Source organism: Carcharodon carcharias, chromosome 2 (genome assembly GCF_017639515.1).
Source record: "Carcharodon carcharias isolate sCarCar2 chromosome 2, sCarCar2.pri, whole genome shotgun sequence".
In the NCBI taxonomy this organism is placed as follows: Eukaryota; Metazoa; Chordata; class Chondrichthyes; order Lamniformes; family Lamnidae; genus Carcharodon; species Carcharodon carcharias.
In genome coordinates, this window is record NC_054468.1 from 52,641,483 (window position 1) to 52,663,418 (window position 21,936).

Sequence of the window (21,936 nt, forward strand, 5' to 3'; positions counted from 1 at the left end):
TGCCAATTTGTTAAATTGTTAATGCTAAAAGCAAAATTATATCCAAACAGTTTACAGCAGCACTGTTGGCAAGTGTACGTTGAATTTTAGAACACATTTTTAACAAGTAATGCCCCTCTACTAAGACTATTCATTCTTACATTAATAAAAATACAAACATATCTATGTCTCTGTAACTAACCAAATAATAAAATTTACATTTTTTTTTTACATTGAAAAAGAGCACTTCCAATATTTTAACAGTGCTCAGATGTTCCTCTACACTCTGGATCATGGTTTTTATTTCCCTGATTGGAACCATGGCACATGTAAAAATATGCTTCTTTGATTTCCAAATATGGAAGAAATTAGTTTGTCTTCTGCTTCTTTTCCTCCTCACTGCATTTGCATACAATGGTAATTAATCAGATCTGCTCAAATAAGCTAAAAATTGATGTTACTTGTATCCACATCAGTTGGGGAAAAAAAGCTCATTACTTCAGATCTGCAGCAAGAGACTGCTGCGTTATGTAAATCAAAGCAGGAAATCTGCACCAGCTGATTACTAATGAATGTACAAGAACAGAACTGCAAGACTCACTCCTTTACTCATTTAAAATGAGCATAAATCATGCCACAAATTTTATCATGCTAAAGCTGCATAGGCGATTTTCTAAATTATATACAAACAAACATGCATCAATAAAAAAAATTAGCTGCATAAAAAGATGTGAAACTGCATTTGTTACCTGCACTTGAGTTAGTGAAGTGAAAGCATCCATTTCCATTTGCCTTCTCAGTTGATGAAAGAAGTGCTTTAGCCAGGGATGCAGCAATTGGTTGAACCAGCAAAGATGTAATGTTTGTTCCATGTTCCCTGAAGCCTCCACCTTTTAAAATCACAAATCACAAATTAAGAAAACATGGAGGGAATTTTGAGCTTTTCAGTAAAAGGATATTACTGAGACCTAAACTTGCTGTCGACTCCCAGCTCATTGCTGTTTTTAAGCTGGCCACAATTAAAACAAATCTCATTATAACACACAAATTGGGCTCCTACGACATTGCTAAGACCTCAATATGATTTTGGGGAGATTTGTCATAGGTGTTCAAAATTATGAAAAGTTTTGATGCAGTAAATAAGGGGAAACTATTTTCAGTGGCAGAAGGCATGGTAATCACATGACACAGATTTAAGATAATTGGTAAAAGAACCAGGGAAGAGATGAGGAAAAATTCTTTCATGATGACCTGGAACGCGATCTTTGAAATGGTAGTGGAAGCAGATTCAATAACAACCATCAAAAGGGAATTGGACAAATACTTGAAGGGAACGAGCAGGGTAGTGCAACTAATTGCATAGCTCTTTCAAAGAGTCAGCAAAGGCTCAATGGAACAAATGAATTCCTTCTATGCAGCATCATGCTATGATTGCAAAATAGTGTGAACCAGTAGTTTCACTGAAAGACTCACCAGGTTATAGGGGATGTGTAAAATGGGATATTTATGCTTACTGTATTGTGGAATGGGGTGTGGGCTCTGCATTTGAGGCACATAATTGGAACTGGGTTGAGAGCATTTCCATGGGCTTGCTCTGTGCCATACTTGAGCCTGATGTTGACATGGCAAAGCGGAAGAACATTCCACTCCTTAATGAAAACAATCACCCAAAAATAAATAATTCTGGACTTACTCTGTGACTTTTCATATTTATGGTCTTCCTTTAACTACATAACAGCAGTGATTGCACTTCCAAACAGAATTGATTATGTGAAATGTTTTGAGGCGTTCTGACATGATAGACTGCAATATAAATGCATTATTTATTCACATTTAATATTATATTACAGTGTTTTTAATGCTTTGATTTGAATGCTTTTTCAAAATCTTCCAAGTCTATCATGCTCAGGATCTTTAAATATTCCCAATGCAGGTTCATTATTTTTCTCTTTCATTTTTTCATTTCATTTTTGCCTTTCTGTCTTTTCAGTTCCTTTAAAAACAATGATATGCCCTACAATTATATTATTCATCATCTTTAGCTTTTTATAGTCAATTGTTTCTTTACACTTAGTCCGCAGAGGGAAAATCCTGCCCTAAGTGCGGTCTGGTGGCAAAAATGGTGCTTTTCCTGCCGGCTGTAATGGTGGGTTTCTGCACCAGATCATCCACGTTTCACCTCATTGTAAATGCATCACCAGGAAGATATCAGATCTTGTGGCAGGGTGCGCTGTGGTTTGCCCACCCCCCTGTGACCTAAGCAGGTCATCTTTCCGGTTGCCATATTTAAAGCGCACCCACACACAACCTTCACTATCTGGAGCCAAAGGCTACTGGAAGAGAGACACCCACAAAGTGAAGAACTGTAGTGTCTCCAAGTTTACTGACAGAGTACTGGGCTACTTCTGGGCGCAGTGGAGGAATGCCTGGATATTCACTACCCCCGTGACTGGAGAAGGTGGTCCACAAACCTCACCACAGTGGCTTGGGAGCAGCTGGCCAGCATGGTCAGCACCAACTCGGCTCAGAAGAGATCGGGCATCTACTGCAGGAAGAGGATGAATGATTCATCCATTCCGCCAGGGTAAGTCAACCTTCTCTTCACTCTCAACTCTCACTCTCAGAAGCCCATCAGCCATTCACAGCCTGACAGTCAATGGGGATCTCACACACTACCACTACAAGGAACATCACCACTGGCTCTCTCACACACCTTGACGTTTCTATCTGGTCTCACATCATGTGCAGTTCACCTCCTCAGCCCTTACACAGGTCCACGCAGCACTCACATAAGACAGGCATCCATGTCACCTGCCTGGACATCCTTCCAGCTCACCATCTATCCATCTGTCTTTATGCAGGACAACTCAAACACAATGAAAGAGAGAGATCCCAGAATGATTGGGCAATGCCAGATCTCAAGCCCCTCAGCTCTCACTCCTTAACAGCAGCATGCTGTTGAGCTGACTAGAGAGGACCAGGGACTGTTTGTGCACCAACGATGAGACCAACCATATGAGGACCTTGCACCAGCTCATCATTCAGCCAATGATACTGTGAGTGCATTGTAATGTTGTTGACTGTGCAGCCATTCTCTAAATATCTCATCTTTTTGACAGACACTGGTGCGAAATTGAACAAGGGCAATGGGAGTCAGCCCCTCAGCTACAGCACCCACATGACCTCAGATGAGGATCCTGAGGACACACCAGTTGAAGACTCATCACAATGTTCACCTATACCATCCGCCTACAGAGAGACATACACCTCGGTGGAACCTCATTCTAGAGCAGGCTCGGAGGTCACACTCTGGTGAGCACAGCACAGATTTAGGTCCACAGCAGGCGGAGGCAGGGATATCCAAGGTCACTGGCACTCGGATACTGCTGGAGACAAGAATTCTGCTGAGTTCCAGTCAGATGATGAGCCTCTGGACTTGACCCTAACACAGATTTTGGAGCTGCAGCGATAGACATGGGAATATCAGGCAGGGTTGTCAGATGCAGTCAACAGATTGTAATAGAAGATGGACGGGTCCGTTTATCTTCAGTCTAAGGTCATAACACTGACATGCCAGGATGGCGGCTTCCATGGAGACACTAGACCAGGACATAGGGCCTGCTGTGCTCGAGGAGTTGCACTCCATTGCTGTAGGCGATCACATCTAACACAATGTTTGCCCTGCCCCCCACGTTTTACATAAGTCATATCATGTGCCTCCACTTGATGTTGTGTGCAACCATCTCATAACAGTGAGTGTCCATTCTCTGCACAGTGTCGACATCAGTGACACAGCAGCCTCAAGGAAAAATGTGGTTGCGCAAAGCATCTCTGAGACATGCTTTACAGGTTCCAGTGATGTTCAGTCTTGACTATATAATATGGAGGCTCATGTAGTCCCCCGATGCATATGCATTATGGAAGGATCAATTTGTGGTATAGATGAAGAAATGTAGATGTGGTTGGAGACAGGGCATCTTTCGTTGACCTCCATATACTCTGTTGGCTGTGAGGGTGGTCTATCAGCCCAAACTCAGAGCTCATTTACGCTCCTATCTGCCTTTAGCGACCTCTAATCTCCTAGTAGAAATCTGCACAGCATCCGTGTAATAATGCCCACCTTTTCACCTCCACGTTTTTGAGCTCTGGACCTCACCGCCAAGTTTGTCCTGGTATTTCCTGCTGGAGGTTGGAAAGTTAACAATCTTGGAGCTGTGTGTATTCTACCCACAAGCCTATCATGAATAGGGGAAGATGCAGCACAGGCCATGAGTTCCGGTCAGCGTCACTGACCTCAACCCTCTAAGAGATCCAAAATGCTAATTCCAAATGGTTATGTGGAACAGACAATGGCACCTTTGTGCCTGTTTCCCATGTCCATATGTCAGGCAGAGGGAATGAAAATGTCTCGCTCTGAAATGGACTAAGAACGAGGATGCAATGCAGCTGGTGTGTGCTCTTTACTATCAATGATTAATAGCTTTGAGGGCTACATGGTGCGTTTGCGTTTTTGGGATCAGAAAGGCCAGGGCTGGGCATTAGGGGAGAATGAGAGATTCCAAATGGATGCATGTTCATGATTGGCAGGCAGCTTTCAGAATATTGTGCTTGTGAAGTGTTCGACATCCACTGAAAGTTCAGGCTAACTGTAGCCCCGCATCCTTCCCTGAGAGTTTTGGATGACTGAGGATTTTTGTGATGCTGAGGCATGACTACCATGAAGAGGCATTAGCACTTCTAATGCTTGACCGGCTGACTTAGCTCAATATCATCTTGCACTATCACCATCAAACTCACACAGAAGGCAATGTCCCCTAAGTGGACATTGATCTCCTTGAGGCGCCTTTTCTGAATGCAGGCCTACTGCCACGACTGAACTGAGGATTGCAGAGGTGCTCCTGCCTCTTGTCGGTTGCTGTAGTGTGTGCATTGTTGGACAAATGCTTGAAGAGGCTGCACCATCTGATGTGTGCCGACAAAAGGCCCTTCTGTAGTTATGAGCACCTTTCGGAAAGTCTACATGTTCCCGAGGCTGCCTTACCTGCATAGGATGAGGACAAGGTGATGCTAGAGTGAAACTAATCATTCACAGATCCAAGTGGATGGTTGAAATGAAAAGGATAACAACGCAGGTAGTAAGTTGGGCCTAGCATGGAGAGCACTTGTCAGAGAGGGTCATATTACCTAGTTGTTGCCACCATCCTGGAATCTGGTGATGAATATTTCCCGCGCACGCCTGCCTCCTCTGGCCAGTGCAATGCCTCGTCCCCTGCTCCCTCTCGGTGTCCTCCTCATCAGAGGAAACGTGCAGCTTCTCCATCTCGTCATCTGGCAAGACACCCCTTTGGAGTGGCAGGTTGTGTAGGGCACAACAAGCCATGATAATGCATGAGACCCCCAGGGGAGTGTACCAAAGAGTGCCGCCTGACCTGTCCAGACATCGAAAACACATCTTCAAGATATCAATGGTCTGTTCTATTAATAACTGTGTTGCAGCATAAGCAGCATTATACTTTTCCTCAGAGGCAGTTTCTGGACGACAGAAAGGGTATCATTAACCCTGGGTGTGCTGAGGTCTCTTGAAGATTTGTGGAATCTGCGATTGACTCAAGATGTACAAGTTGCATAGCTTCTTGGGTAGCTGCATACCTGCATAATATGTTGTAGACCAGCTGCACATTGAGAGAGTGGAATCTTTTCCTGTTGGTGTATTGGATTGGCTGCTGCCAGGGGCCTTTTAAAGCCACACGAGTGCAGTTGATGGCACCCTGCATCTGTGGGAATCCGGATATAGCTGCAAAGCCCAGTGCTCTGGCAGCCTGGGTAGCTTCACCTCAAGAGAACTGCACATAATTGGGGCCTTGGTAAATAGGGGTCTGTGACCCTCCAGTATGCACTTGACAGTGGAAGCTTGAGAGATCCCACAGAGGTCTCCAGTCAAACCTGGAAGCAGCCACTCGCATAGAAGTTCAGAGCGGCGGTGACTTTGGCAGCCACTGGCACTGGTTAGCCTCCCACTCCCTGCGGCATCAACTCCTCCTGGAGAGTGCGGCAGATGTGACCCACAAGAACCACAGACATGCAGTAGTGTTGACGGCACAGTCTCTTGCTCATCTGTGGTTATGGGAAACGTCTTCTGTATACCCTCGGATTTGCCAGACACCTATGCTCAGCAGCTCTGTGAACCTCAGCTTCTGGAACAGAGTGGGCCCTGCTGCCCCTTGCTCATCAAGGTGAGGCTCTTCGCTTTGGTGAGGCTGGCACGAATGTGCCAATCTTCTCCACCTTTGGTATTGCCTGTATACCAGGATGAACACTTTAGATCCACCATCCATCTTTCTCTCATTCTCCTCTCTGCAGGAACATTGAACAGAAAGATGAGTGAGCATTAGCCTCCAAAGTTCATCTTCTTGTCACCGACTAGGGATTGACTGTGGTGCCAATGGGTCATTTTCAGTGTAGGCACTACTCCCACTTAGTCCCTTGGCACTGCGATTACAGCCTTCAGGGTCACATGAAGTGCAGCCACCCCACTGCCCCCACCCACCCCCAGCAGACCCTACTGCAATGAGAGTGCTTTGAACAGGCACTTAGATCTGCAAGAGTTCTGGCAGGTGCTGGAAGCCTCAGGCAGTGCACTCTGAGACTGCATCCATTTGTTTACCCAGCAAAGCAAACATCCAGTGAGGGAATAAGATTTTTTTAAGGGGGCTGGGGGTGGTGGGGGGTTCCCAGCTCTGAACCTACCAGCTGCAAGGTTTAGCTGTTCTGTTGGCAATAGGCATCTGCAGTTTGTTCCATGTATATTGGGTCATTCTTCAAAAGGGGGTCCCCCAAATGGGACAAATGAGTTATTGTAAGGAAATCGTTTCATGGGATGAATCATTATTAGTCTCGCATGAATGCACTGTAGCAGTTAAGGCTCCTGATTCCCTCCATTGTCATTGAAATGCTCCCAACATGTCTCAGCAGTTCTTCATTCTTCATTAGGGAATACAGATTTCAGTTGGGTGCCCCCTCAACCTGCTCACAAGTGCAGTGGTCAACTCCTCCCACAAGCCCAGAGAGCACTCCTCTGCTCCCGCAGAGTTATTTTATACTTTCTTTTTCAACTCTAACATAGCTTCATGTTGGAAAATGGCGATGCTGAAGTTCTACTACCTGACCATCTTTGACCCTCCCCCTGTCACTGTGGAAATCCCTCCAATCATCCTGGAGGAACAATGTTCGGATTACCTTCCCTCCAATTACTCTCAGTCCTCCCCCTCTAATCCTTGATCCCATTATAATAGTGATGGATCCGTAACTTACCCTTTGAACCCTTTGATGTTGATGTGCCAATGCCCCTTGTAGATCTGTCCTCTCCCCATCTTGAGGTCTATTGCACAGTCACATATAAAGGCTCCCTACCACCATGAGACCATCGAGTGTCTGCCCCTACATTATCTGTTCCTGATCTATAGGCTGCAGATGCCTCCCCTGACTGTGCCATCTGCAGCCCACAATGATGCTAGAAACCCCCAGACCAACATGAGTGAGGTGGTGAGTGCACCATGCTGACACTGGGCTGACTGGCCCTCCCCATCCCTGTACTGGCTCAAGGATAGTCTTTCCATAGTCAGCAATCTAATTTGTGGCACTTCTACAGTGGACTGTCTTTCCATTCTGGCACCAAGGATGTTCCCCCACCACTCCCACCCCAGTCGTGTGTGTGTGTGTGTGCACCCTTCCCCAGTCTTCACCACCACTCCACCAACGCCCCCCTCCCACCCCAAGACAATATTTTGCCCTCCAGCCCCTTCCCTTTCCTCCATCCTGCGTACACCAAATCCCAGACAAGCCTCCAATCTCCAGCCCCCTCCCACAGCCGCAAACCCCACCCTCCCGGCCTTACTGCTGGTCCAGTCTGCAAAGCCTTGGCTCCAAACCCCTCCTTGAGTTCCCTCTGCTGTTGCCTGCACAACCTGGTATGGAGTCAGGGCAGCCCTGAGTGTAGCATTGTGAAAGATAGGCAAGCATACCTCGAAATCACGAGGGGCGTGCGGTTTGCCAGGTCACTTATATGTGATTGTGAATGACACCGGTCTAATTCGATGTCGGCGTGGCCTTTTGATAAGGAGTGGGAGCATGATTCTGGTGAGCTGCCTTCATAATGAACATTCATGATAGTTGGATGTATTCAAATGCCATTCACGACATGGTGCGGTGGGAGATGCTCATCACCATTAAATTCGGGAGCCGACAATAGCGATGTCTTTTTACGCCGGCATAGAAGAGATTTTGGAGCTTCCTCCACATTTTCTGGTCCCACCCATCATGACACCCACTGCTGACAGGATGAGAAAATCCCACCCTTAGTCTCAGCGCACAACTGCAGCCTTCTGCGGCACTGAGAGCAGAAATGTCTAAGTAAGTTCTTCTTGGTCTGTTGGCCCTTGTGAGTAGATTTGTGTGGATGTCTTCTATGAAGCCACTGTGAGTGCTTCCTATCTAGCCTCTTTCATGTCTCCTTCACCCCCTCATCAAGAAAGAATAGAGGCATTCTCAAAGTAAAACTGTTGGATGCAACAATTGCTTGAACAGAGTACACATGTGCAAAGTATTTCATCCTTCAATATTGATATCCTTGCCATTGTTGAGCAAAATTATTTGATGTAAAATATAAATTAAACAATCTTGCATGGTTGGAAGAGGGATGGTGGGGAGAAGTTGGGGTTAAGTTGGAAAAGCAGTCTTTTATTCCAAGAACCCAAGTCCAAGTCTACACCAAACCTGATCTCATCTGTCAGCTGGTTTTCAAAACTTATATAAATTAAGTCTGGCATTCCCTTCCAGATTCTGGTTGGCACAGGTCTACAGTACAAAACTGACATTAATTTGCAATATTAATCATCACTCATAGGATAACAGTTGGAGTAAATAGAAAAATATCACACTGCTGCAGCAGATGGTGCTGTGGTTAGGTTAGCACTGAAGTGTAGGGATCTTCATTCTGCAACCACAAACCTGAGCAAAAATGCTTTGTTATGACATCAGACAGGCAACACTTTACTTCAACAGACTTGCAGAACTTACTGTGGATTGGCCGATTTCCCACTCCACTGAAGTCAATTGAAAAAAAATTCAGTGGACATACAATGTCACGCTGATCTGCTACCTCCCACTCTGTGAGCCTGTTGAAGTTGAGTGTTGCTCCCTAGCTTTTTGAAATAGAAAAGCACCAACATCCTTCAAATTGTTGAGTAAAAACTTCACACAAAAAGTTTTTTAAAAATGGACAATGCTCTTCAAAAGCTTTGGCCATTCTTCTGCATTTTTGCAAAGAATAATGAAAAAAAATAGCTTTCAGCCAAAATCTTATACTTAATAAATTGTCTGTCGGTAATGAAAAATCAGCTAATATCATTTACTGTAAACAAATGGCCTGGAGAAGAAAGGGTTGAAGAAGTCAAGCATTTCGAGTAGATGAAACCTCTCTGCCCATATTTCAAAGTCTTTGAGGGATTCTTGCTTTTTGACTAACAAGGGAGTCAAAGGATATAGTGGGTAGGCGGGAATGTGGAATTAAGGCCACAGTCAGATCATCTGTGAGCTTATTGAATGGTGGAGCAGGCTTGAGGGGTAGAATGGCCTACTCCTACTTCTGATTCATATGTTCATATTTGAGCGTAATGTACCAAATAATTGTTTCACACCGCAATCAAGTATTTTTCTATCAAGCCAAACACCATGGTCTCTGCAACACAGCAAATAAAAGATAAGCAAGTAGTTGTTTGGTAGTACAGAACTTCAGTATTACTGAAAAAATAAACATGTTGTTGAAACTTTTCATCTTGTACTCATCAGGACTATTCACAAGAATACCAAATGTAAAGGGAACAACAATTTATAATGCATGAGAAGAAAGTACTGATTGGTTGGCAAGTGGTCTCTGAATTGGCCTGGTTTGAATTTAAACAAGGCTTAGCAGTTAACTGTCAGTCATCAGTTAATAGGTTCATTCTCCATGGCAACGTATCTATCAATCAGAGTCCACTTGTGAAGGGAGCAATGCACGAGGTCACAGATATGCATGAGATTACATATTTTGCTTAGCCTTGCTCAAAACTTGCAGAAGTGATTTAGGACTAACAGGATAATTAGGATATGAGTAACCGGATGTGGCTGTAGGCGTAAAAGTGGTGACATAAGAGGAGATTGTGTGGTGGAAAACAAAGGTTATAAGATTAGATGGATTAGGACATTGCTATTTTAGATAAATTGCTGATTCTTGATAAAAGGAGATCCAAAAGAGGGAAAAGGAAAGTTGAGAAAGTCAGGATGAAGTAGGGAATGTGAGGAGGAGAATGATGGAGGAACAAAGACCAGGTGTGGTTTATTTTTACATAGCCATTTATGTGTAGAACTGAAAGTATAAATAAGGGCATATGATCCATGATGTAATTAAGATTAATATTGAAATGTCACAAGAAGGGTATAAATGTATGAAAGAAACATTATAATGCTGAGATGCCCCTTGTAGCAATCTGAGGGTGATCTCCCATGTATGCATACTTGTACTGCTGAATAAACTGCGGCTTGATTCACTTTACAACTGACATATGTAGAGTGCCTTTACATACTCCACATCAGCTTGCCAACCAATCATCGCTCTTCTCTTGCAGTATAACGAGTTGTTCCCTTTACATTTGGTATTCTTGTGAATTGCCCTGATGAGTACAAGATGAAAAGCTTCGACTACAAAGCAAAAGCTTTGGCCATTCTTTTGCATCTTTGCAAAGAATGATGAAAAAAATAGCTTTCAGCCAAAATCTTATAATAAAATGTATCTTATTTCAGCAATACTCAAAGATATGCCACGGAAATATTTTTGCTTATTAGCTCATCACCATTTAATAATCAGCAAACCAAGTTGCTGAGGAATCCACACAGCTGGCTGTTGTGTTTGCCTAGTATGGTGTACAATCTCTCTCTCTCTCTCTCTGCGTAGGAATAGACCACACTTACACAAGTTAAAAAGCTGAAGCACAGGTAGGCAAGAGTTCAGGATTAACAACCTCCAGGTTTACATGGAAGCATTTCTGAAGCTTCAACTCTGACTCACAAATAAGCTTCCGATTATGCCCACATTAAACATTAGGCTAAAAACAAAAAACTGCGGATGCTGGAAATCCAAAACAAAAATAGAATTACCTGGAAAAACTCAGCAGGTCTGGTAGCATTGGCGGAGAAGAAAAGAGTTGACGTTTCGAGTCCTCATGACCCTTCAACAGAACTGATTTTTTTTTTTACAAGGAGAGGGGTGAAATATAAGCTGGTTTAAGGTGGGGGGGGGTGTTGTTGTAGGGACAAGCAAGCAGTGATAAGAGCAGATCATCAAAAGATGTCACAGACAAAAGAACACAGAGGTGTTGAAGTTGGTGATATTATCTAAATGAATGTGCTAATTAAGAATGGATGGTAGGGTACTCAAGGTATAGCTCTAGTGGGGGTGGGGGGGCATAAAAGATTTAAAAATAATGGAAATAGGTGGGAAAAGAAAAATCTATATAAACTATTGGAAAAAAACAAAAGGAAGGGGGAAGAAACAGAAAGGGGGTGGGGATGGAGAAGGGAGCTCAAGACGTAAAGTTGTTGAATTCAATATTCAGTCCGGAAGGCTGTAAGTGCCGACTCACCAAACGCATCTTCCCTTCACCCCCCCCCCCCTGTCAGCATTCGGTAGGGATCATTCCCTCTGGGACACCCTGGTCCACTCCTCCATCGCCCCCTACTCCTCAACACCAACCTATGGCACCTCCCCATGCCCACGCAAAAGATGTAACACCTGCCCCTTCACTTCCTCTCTCCTAACCGTCCTAGGGCCCAAACACTCCTTTCAAGTGAAGCAGCATTTCACTTGCATTTCCCCCAACTTAGTCTACTGTATTCGTTGCTCCCTATGCGGTCTCCTCTACATTGGAGAGACCAAACGTAAACTGGGTGACCGCTTTGCAGAACACCTGCAGTCTGTCCGCAAGAATGACCCAAACCTCCCTGTCGTTTGCCATTTTAACACTCCATCCTGCTCTCTTGCCCACATGTCTGTCCTTGGCCTGCTGCATTGTTCCAGTGAAGCCCAACGCAAACTGGAGGAACAGCACCTCATCTTCCAACTAGGCGCTTTACAGCCTTCCGGACTGAATATTGAATTCAACAACTTTAGATCTTGAACCCCCCCTCCATCCCCACCCCCTTTCTGTTTCTTCCCCTTTCCTTTTGTTTTTTTCCAATAATTTATATAGATTTTTCTTTTCCCACCTATTTCCATTATTTTTAAATCTTTTATGCCCCCCCACCCCCACTAGAGCTATACCTTGGGTGCCCTCTCATCCATTCTTAATTAGCACATTCGTTTAGATAATATCACCAACTTCAACACCTGTGTTCTTTTGTCTGTGACATCTTTTGATGATCTGGTCCTATCACTGCTTGCTTGTCCCTACAACGCCACCACCCCCCTCCACTTCTCTCCCCTCTCTCCCTCCCCCCCCCAACCTTAAGCCAGCTTATATTTCACCCCTCTCCTTGTAAAAAAAAATCAGTTCTGTTGAAGGGTCATGAGGACTCGAAACGTCAACTCTTTTCTTCTCTACCGATGCTGCCAGACCTGCTAAGTTTTTCCAGGTAATTCTGTTTTTGTTTTAAACATTATGCTGTTGCATTCCAGATTATCTGAGCAAATTAGTGTTGATCCCAGACCCAGTGACATGTACATTCTTTCAACCAGGATAGAAAATCATCTCCTTGACCTCAGAGATTCAGGTTACCATTTTATTCTCTTATTGGTGATTACCTTGGAGTTATTGTAAATAGAAGGTGCTAATGTTAAAAATTATATATTCTTGGTGTTAAGGTAAAATGTTTTGCTGTTGCTAAATGTAATACAAATATGGAAAACAAAATAAAACTTCTTCCTGCCAGGGTTACTGTTTACAAGAACTGAACTGGACCAGTCATATAAACAATGTGCTGTTATTATTGTTATGGCTGTTAGAGGGGGTTATTTATTTTCTGAACTTACTAATAATGCTGGAGGCAAGATTTTTGGTAAACTTTACCTTTTATTGAACATTGTACTAAATATGTACAACGCAGGTTTAGCACAAGGCTCTACATAGAACTGTCTCTTTCCATGCTTTGCTGTCATATGATCTTACATCACTGATGATGTAAACTATAAACTTACATATTTAATATTAACCCTTAATACTACATCTCTCTCCAAGTCTCTGGCTCCAATAAATACATTATTTATATTATCCTAAACCTGTCCCCAAAGTCTCTGTCTTCATCTTTGGTTCACAGAGATAAGGTTTGTGGCGGTTTCATCAGTCTCCCCGACCTTGTTCTCATCCCTCTCACAGGGTGCATAGGATTCAAATTCTCCATATTCTCTCTCGAACTCTGTAGAGTCACATGTGAACATCAGAGGCTATTGGTTCTCTGTTCAGGTTGTTTTCCTGATCATATGGGTAGTTAGTCCATTCAATTTATGGTCGTCTTCTTGTATATATAAGTGTGCTTCTACTTCTTCTAACTATTCCATTGTCAGTCTCTACAAGCTAAGATCTCAGACTTTAGCCGGGACTTGCTGGTCCTATCCCGGGCAGGATCTGCCACGGACGAGGCAGCGCCCCAGCCAGAAGTCCATTGACTTGCAGCGGGACCAGAAGCTTGCAGCGGTGGCCAGGTGCGGAAAATCCTGCCCTTTGTGTTTTTTTTCCAGTATTTGTTCTTCCCGATTCTGGTCTCTAATCCAGATTGATTCATCTGGTTGGACTTCTGGTAAATCGTGCACTCTATGGCATAGATTGTATTTTCTGCTCTGACTTACATGATAGTCATCCTTTCTTCTCCCTTACTTTCTCTATATCAGTTGTGTTTAGACATGGCATGTGTATATGTGGAAGAACTGAAAGTTGGGTCCATAGTCATCTTCCCAACAGAAGTTCTGTCGAAGCCAAACTAACCTGAAGTGATGTGGAATAGTTGCTCAACAGTGCCAAGTTGATATCATTTTTTTCAACAAAGCTTTTACTGTTCTTATTCCTCTTTTGATCCCTCCATTTGCTTGTGGGTACCTGGGCGAACTAGTTATGTGAACAAATCCATAGGCTTCTGTAAATTTCTTGAACCCTTCATTGCAAACTGTGGGGTATTGTCTGAAATAAAAAGATCTGGAATGCCACAAGTGACAAAAAATTCTTTTAGTGAATTAATGACTGTTTCTGAGGTTGTTCCATGAAAACATTTAACCTCAATCCATCTGAAATAATAGTCAACAACTACGAGGAATGTCTTCCCGTGAGCTCGAAAAGGTCTATTCCAAGACATTCCCATGATCTGGCTGGAAATGAGGATACTATCAGGGGTTATCTCTGCTCTTGATGATGTACTGTACAGGTAATGCAGCTTGAAATCATTTCCTCTAGTGATTTTCAGATTCCTGGCTATCAGACTGAATTTCACACTCTAGCATAACACTTTGTAATACCTAGGTGCCCCTGGTGTATTCCCTGGAGGATCTCAAGTCTGAGGACTCTTGGCGTGACCAACCTCATCATAAATTAGCAAGTCATGCACGATACTGAGGTGTCTGCGTTGCTCGAGAATTTGTTTCAGGATGAGGTTGTTTGGAACATATTCTGGCCGTCCATTTTTGTAGCATTCCCTAATTTTAGCACATTCTTCATCTGTTTTTTTGTGTTTCTCGGACTTCTTTCAACCTCTTTGTTGTTACTGGTAGTGATTTTGTAGTCAATGAGATCTGCATCCTCAACAAGATTTATGTCCTTCTGTTCAGGCTTCTCAACAGAAATGTGAGACAATGTATCTGCTTTCGTTTGGCTTGGACATGTTTGTCTGGTTCCTTCACCTGCTGTGCCTGGGAAATCTTCTGCCTGGTTTGCTCAAGGTTTTCCAATTCATCAACTTTATAGATGAATTCTAGACCTATGCAAACTTTTTGACTTAGCAATGAACATTCTTGGTTGGGGTTGACATACAAAGTTTCTGAGATTTATTTTCCATTGTACTGGAGTTTAACAGTTAACCGTCCCTCGACATTCAGTTGGATGCCTCCTGCTCTATGGAGTCAATGGTTGAGGCAAGTGTTGCTTTAACCACTGAAAGAATTGAAACCCTGCTCAAGTTTTTTTATGTTCGTTGACTGTAATACCTGCACTCCAATAGTTCCCATTTGATCCTGTAATTTCTCTCAAGAATGGTATTTCCTTATCCTTTTCTTCTTCAGCTTCTTGAATAGTCGATGATCTGTCGTTTCTCCTTTACTTTTGTGTCTTAGGAGCATTTTGCTGCTGCATACCAATTTAAAATGACCTTTCTTTTTGCAGGAATGGCACTCCACATTTTTGACAGGGCATTCTTTACACCGATACAGCCTTTTCCCGCCACAATGAGAACAGTGAATAATGGCAACTACCACACCATCTTCACTCTTTCCCTGCTTGGAATTGTGTGCATTGCTACTTCTATGTTCTATAAACTGCGCTGTATCAGCCATTTTTCTCCACGAGATTTCTTTAGCACCTCAAATAAAAATCTGGTTTTGCTTTCTCACTTCTGTTTGCCTTGTTAACTGCACAGTCTTTGACAGGTCACATCTTCCCTCAGCTGCAGTAAATCTGATAAAATCTCTAAGACTCCTACAACAATGTGATCCAATTAATTCATCTTTCAGGGCTCCATATTCACAATTCTCAGCTAATTGATATAGCTTATTAATTAAGGAATCTACGCTCTCTCCTGGTCTTTGGGTGACCTATTGAATTTTGCTCTCTCTAATATGGTGTTCCTTTGAAGAATAAAATAAGTATCAAAGGCTTTAATAACTTGTTCATATGTCACTGTGTCTTCATTTCTGCCCTATCTAGCCATTACATCATCTGCACTAGTGCCTTTGGCACAAAGTAAGGTACTGACCTGTTCCTTACCAGTCTTTGTTGCTAGTCCTGAAGCTGTCCTATACCTGGTGAACATGCAATGTCAGGTTTGTCACTTCTCAGCTTGATCCGGGCCTTCCACATAGTCGAAGCATTCTGGTAAAGGCAGGATCTGTTCCATGCTTCCTTTTACTGTAGCCTTTTCTGAAGTTCCATTGAAGATTTTCCTGTGCTGTCCTTATCCTGCAGTCATTTCTCTTGCTGTTTCTTCCAGTCACTGAGCTCTTCTCTTGTTGCTCCTTTCACTGTGTTTTCCCCTGTCACCATCACCCTGTCACTGTTGTGAGTCATAGAGGGGATTATTCATGATCTGGACTTACTGATAGTGCTGGAGGCAAGGCTGTTGATAAACTTTACCTTTTATTGAACATTATGCAAACTATGTATAATACTGGCTTAGCACAAGGCTCTACATAGAACTAATCATTCTCCAGGCTCTGTTGTCATTGGATCTTTTTACACTGATGATGTAGCTGATATGTTTACATATTAAACATTAATCCTTTATAGAGCAGGTCAGAGATTGGTAATGCCATGGCAAGTAATATCTCCTGACTCCCCAAAGCCTGTCCACCATCTACAAAGCTCCACAAGTTAGAAGTGTGATGGAATACTCTCCACTTGCCTGGATGAGTAATGATGCAACAATACTCAAAAAGCTCAACACCATTGAGGATGAAGCAACCAACTTGATTGGCATCCCATTCACCACCTTAAACATTCACACCCACCACTGATGCTTAGTGTGTACCATATGCAAGATGCACTGTAACAACTCACCAAAGCTCCCTCAAAAGCATCTTCCAAACCTACAGCCTCTACCCCCTAGAAGGACAAGGGCAGCAGACGCATGAGAACACCGTCACCAAGCTCCGCTCCAAGGCACATACCATCCTGACTTGGAGCTATAATGCCATTCCTTCTCTTCCACTGGATCAAAACCCTGGAACTCCCTTCCTAACAGCACTTTGCATGTACTTGCATGAAATGGACTGCAGCAGTTCAAGGCAGCTGCTCACCATCACCTCCTCAAAGGTAATTATGATGGGCAACAAATGATGGCCTTGCCAGCCATGTGACATTCCATGACAAAGTTAAAAACAAACATTTATGTAATGAACTAATGTGGCATATTTTCTGACAAAACAGTGTTTATTCTTGGTAGTTAAACATGACTCATCTTTTTTTTCTGTTCAATGACTAGTTATTGCTGACTCAAAGTTGACAAGGTCCTATTCATACACATATATTTTTCACACAATAAGTAACTACACACACACATACTTTCTTAGAAGTTGCAATATAGGAAAGGCATACAAACAATATAGATGACAGTCAAATAATAATGCTCTGTCATTCTTGCATAGTGCATACTTTTCAGTGTTTCTCAAATCAGTGACGCTATGACACATTTTCCTGTTAAAGTTATATAACTAACTGACAAGCCTCCTGCAGTCATCATGCCTCTGCTGTTTTTCAGCACTATTCAGAATAGTTCTTCCAAATATAATAAGCCTTCTGCTACTTGATATAAATCTTATAAACAACAAATATTTGCAAGGCCTTGACTGAATACAAATTTATTATAACAAAATGCATTCAATATTTTAATCAGTTTGTAAAAATCCACATAGCTTTTATAGATAGACTTTTTATAATGCATTTTAATGATTTGAATGTAATAGTTTTGAAGGAAAAACAGTTTAGGAAAAATAAAAAAGTGTAAAGACTCTCCATTAAAATCCAGGGTATATAACTCGAAAGGGTAACAAATCATACTTCATAAGTGCAGTCCACTGGCTTGCAGCACAACTGGCAGCAGTCCTAGCAAGGAAGATTACATTCATAAAATACTCTGTGAATATTTTATCTACGAATTGGGATTTTTCTGGGAATTGTATTATTCTTTCCTTATTTTAAAGTTTTCAGAAGGGCCTTTGTAATCCAAGATTGAAGTGCATCATTAAAACTTTAAAGTGATATTGTGCACAGCAATTCAATATCCCTTAACTGAATGCCATCTTCAGTGATTGATGTGGTGCAGTCTGCTTTGAGCTGCTTGTTAATTGATACCCTGGCATGGATTTCGTGGTCGTGGTGAACTAATGGCACTCACTATTGAGCTCAAGGAAAGCAGCCCCCAAAGATTTAACGATCTCTGTGGTATGGGTTTTTCCCCGACATCAGGTCTGAAGCTGGTGCCAAGTCAAGGGGCTCTCCAGGTGACCAGCATCATAGATGCTATTATGCATGCAGCCAATCACACTGAAAAATTCTCACAGTCTGTAAGGCAGCAAGTAATTATCCTCCACTTTATAAATTTTACAGAGAGCAAAATAATGATTGGGACATGCACATTAAAAGCTAAAATATCAAAACTTAAAAAGAACATTTTATTATAATAAGAAACAATGTAATTTTTATTAAAGAAAAATGTAACATTCCAAAAATAAAGCTAGTTTTCCCAAGCCAGAGAGATTTTTCAGCAGTGTTTATGACATAGTATGTCATTAACAACCCAAAAACACCTCATTAGCAAGGTGTGACTTTTTGGATGGTTTTGGCAGTGAAATTAGTGTAAAAGTTCTTATCAGTTCAGAATATCAATAGTACATCTGCGAATGAGCAGGAAATCACTGAAAAGAACTTCTGGATTTTCACTTTTCATTGCACATGTGCTGACGCCAGAAGTTGCCATTTATTTTCCAGTTGTAATGATGGTAAACACTAACAGTTTCATCATCATCAGAACCGCAAATCTGGGCCACTGTCCTTCAAGGATTGTCATAGAAACATCTCTAATTTACACGCTTAAGCTGATGTGAAATATTCATTTACCACAAACAAAATTTCTATGAGAGGATTTTAAGAGTTATCAAATTTGGTAGTATTGTTCTTATTCTTCAGGTAAAAATAGGACTTTTCCTTCTGGGCACAATTTTTTTTTATATAAATGAAAGTTGATTCTGGTTATTGAAGGAAGAAGGAATGTCAGCTGCTTATAGATTTTCATTTGAAGTTAAACCACTGAAGGTTTCTTAGCAACTCACATCAGTACTTTAAACTTGTACTATTATAGATCATAGTGTTATTACTGATGAGTTAATCACACTTTGTGGTTGAAGTACATGTTACAGTATATGTTATGTTACAGTGCCACGCCCCTAGTCAAGCTGTCCCAATACAGCTACAACACTGGCATCTACCTGGCAATGTGAAAAAATGTCCAGGTGTGTCCTGTACACAAAAAGCAGGGCAAATCCAATCCAGCCAATTACCATCCTATCAGCCTACTCTCAATCATCAGTAAAATGGAAGGGGTCATCAACAGTGCTATCAAGTGGCACTCAGCAATAACCTGCTCAGTAACATTCAGTTTGGCTTCTGCCAGGGCCACTCAGCTCCTGACCTCATTAAAGCCTTGATTCAAGCATGGACAAAAGAGCTGAATTCCAAAGGTGAGGTGAGTGTGGCTGCCCTTCACATCAAGGCAGCATTTTACAAAGTATGGCATCAAGGATCCCTAGCAAAACTGGATTCAATGGGAATCAGAGCAAAACTCTCAGCTGTTTGGAGTCATACTTAGTACAAAGGAAGATAGTTGTGGTTGTTGCACATCAATTTTCTCAGATCCATGATTTCACTGCAGGAATTCCTCAGGGTAGTGCCCTTGGTCCTACCATCTTCAGCTGCTTCATCAATGAGTTTCCTTCCATCATAAGGGCAGAAGTGGGGATGTTTGCTGACAATTGCACCAATGACTAGAAACTGAGCTAGACTAGCCATATAAATACTGTGGTTACATGAGCAGGTCTAAGGCTAAGAATCCTGTGGCAAGTAACTCATCTCCTGAAGCCCCAAAGCTTGTCCACCATACACAAGGCATATGCCAGGAGTGTGATGGAATACTCTCCACTTCCCTGGATGAATGCAGCTCCAACAACGTTCAAGAAGCTTGGCACCATTCAGGACAAAATAGTCCTCTTGATTGGCACCCTATCAACAAACATTCACTCCCTCCACCACCAACGTACAGTGGCGGCAGTGTGCATTATCTAAAAGATGCACTGCAGGAACTCACCAAGGCTCCTCGGACAGGACCTTCCAAACCCACGATCACTACCATCTCAAAGGACAAGGGCAGCAGATGCATGGGAACATCACTACCTGCAACTTACACTCCAAACCACTCACCATCCTGACTTGGAAATATATCACTGTTCCTGGGTCAAAATCCTGGTCAAACCCCTCCTTAACAGCACTATTGGCGCACCTACACCACATGGGCTGCAGCAGTTGAAGAAGGCAGCTCACCACTACCTTCTCAAGGGCATTTAGGGATAGGCAATAAATGCTAGCCTAACCAGGCCCCCCCAGCATCCCATGAAAGAATTTTTTTAAATTATTATAATAGTAATAAAAATATACACTTTCATTTCTGGTTCATATTTATAATCATAATGAACTTATATTCCAAAAGGAACTTGCTTCCCTTTGGAAGGACTAGACTAATTGAATATCATTATCCTATTCCATATGCTGTATGGACATGGTTTAACTTCCAGCTTGAAATTCTCAGATCTCTTCAACGTTTCAGTTATTTTCACCTCATGAAAATTAGAGCAATTTATGAAGACTTTGATAATTTGATGAATGAGTTTGGTAGAAGCAAAAATGTCCAGCCTCAGATGATTAAATCTGTATCACGGGGGCTGCAGAGCTCTTTTGCACAACAAGTCACCTTAGATGACCCACTATGGTGGCAGTCAAATGCATTGGAGACCTAATTTGAAATGCCAAAAGTTTTTTTGTGTTTGATAAGCAATTCTGTAACCCTCGGAGAACTAATTAGGTACAGGAGATTACGAAACGCGGAAAACTTGCCTCAGATTTTTCAGAAGATTATCACGCAAAAAGCATAATGAGAAATACTATTGTGCGCACAGTAAAATTAAAAGGAATAATTCTAATTGTTAATGCTGCCCGATGAATAGAATTTCATATTCAACTGCTATTCTTCAGTATTGTAAGGAAAGGCATAATTTATTAAAATAGGTGAACATTAGATAGATATTTTATAATTTTTCTCAAGCTGTGAAGGAGTTCTAAACTCTTACACGATATTAGTCATCAAAATTTTTATAAGTCTATTTGAGTTGGCAGGTCAGATAGGTATTTCATTGAAGAAACAGTCAGGCCACAACCAGATATATAGATAAGCACAGATGTGTGAAGAATTTGTATCTGAAGTACATGCATATATAAGTAACTTATAACAACATTGGGCCCTCAAGATAGCAATGCATTTCCAAAGAGTTCACAGGTTGGGAGCAGGGTGGAGGGTCTGTCTCCAGCAGCAATGGGCGGGTTTGGGGAGATGACAAAAGTTGTTGAAGAGCTTGAAGAAAGATTTTAACGGTGTATAAAGATATAGCAAGATGAAAGGGTTTAGGGATAGAATTCCATGTGGGGGAAAGACAATCGAAGACTCTAAAATCAGGGGAGTATCGGAGGCAGAAGGTTGTACCGTAGGCCAAAGTTGAAAGATCAAAAGGCATGGATAGGGGAACAGGGCTTGAGGATGTTTCAAAAGTAGGAGGGAGTGAGGCTCTGAAGGGATTTGAATACGTGTATCAGTATTTTCCAATTGATGCACTGGGGTTGGAAAGACAATGGAAATTGGCAAGAATCAGGGTGATAGGTGAATGGAACAGGATTAGGGCCACAATATTCTGCATAAGGTGAAGTTTGTGAGGTGGAGTTTATGGAAGTAGAGTTTTTGTGAGGTGGTGCTTCAAAGGTCAATGAAGTTAGCACTGGAAAAGTCAAATCTGAGAGTAAGAAGGACATTTGTGAGAGTTTCAGCATTAATTGGAATGAGTAATTTCTAGGCTTTATACAGATAAACAGAAATTGAAAGTAGGAAAGCAGATATATAGATACTGTACACAGA

The 21,936-nt window shown here is 42.2% G+C and overlaps 1 protein-coding gene across 6 annotated transcripts in view; it reads right to left on the bottom strand.

Annotated features, from left to right (window-relative positions):
* Positions 1-21,936, bottom strand: part of LOC121290443 (inactive N-acetylated-alpha-linked acidic dipeptidase-like protein 2) — a 999,957-nt gene that overhangs the window by 323,908 nt on the left and 654,113 nt on the right. For all 6 annotated transcript variants that reach the window (XM_041210891.1, XM_041210883.1, XM_041210898.1 and 3 more), the window contains one exon: positions 729-869. In XM_041210891.1, coding sequence (XP_041066825.1) covers positions 729-869 — 141 coding nt within the window. The remainder of the gene's footprint in view (positions 1-728; positions 870-21,936) is intronic.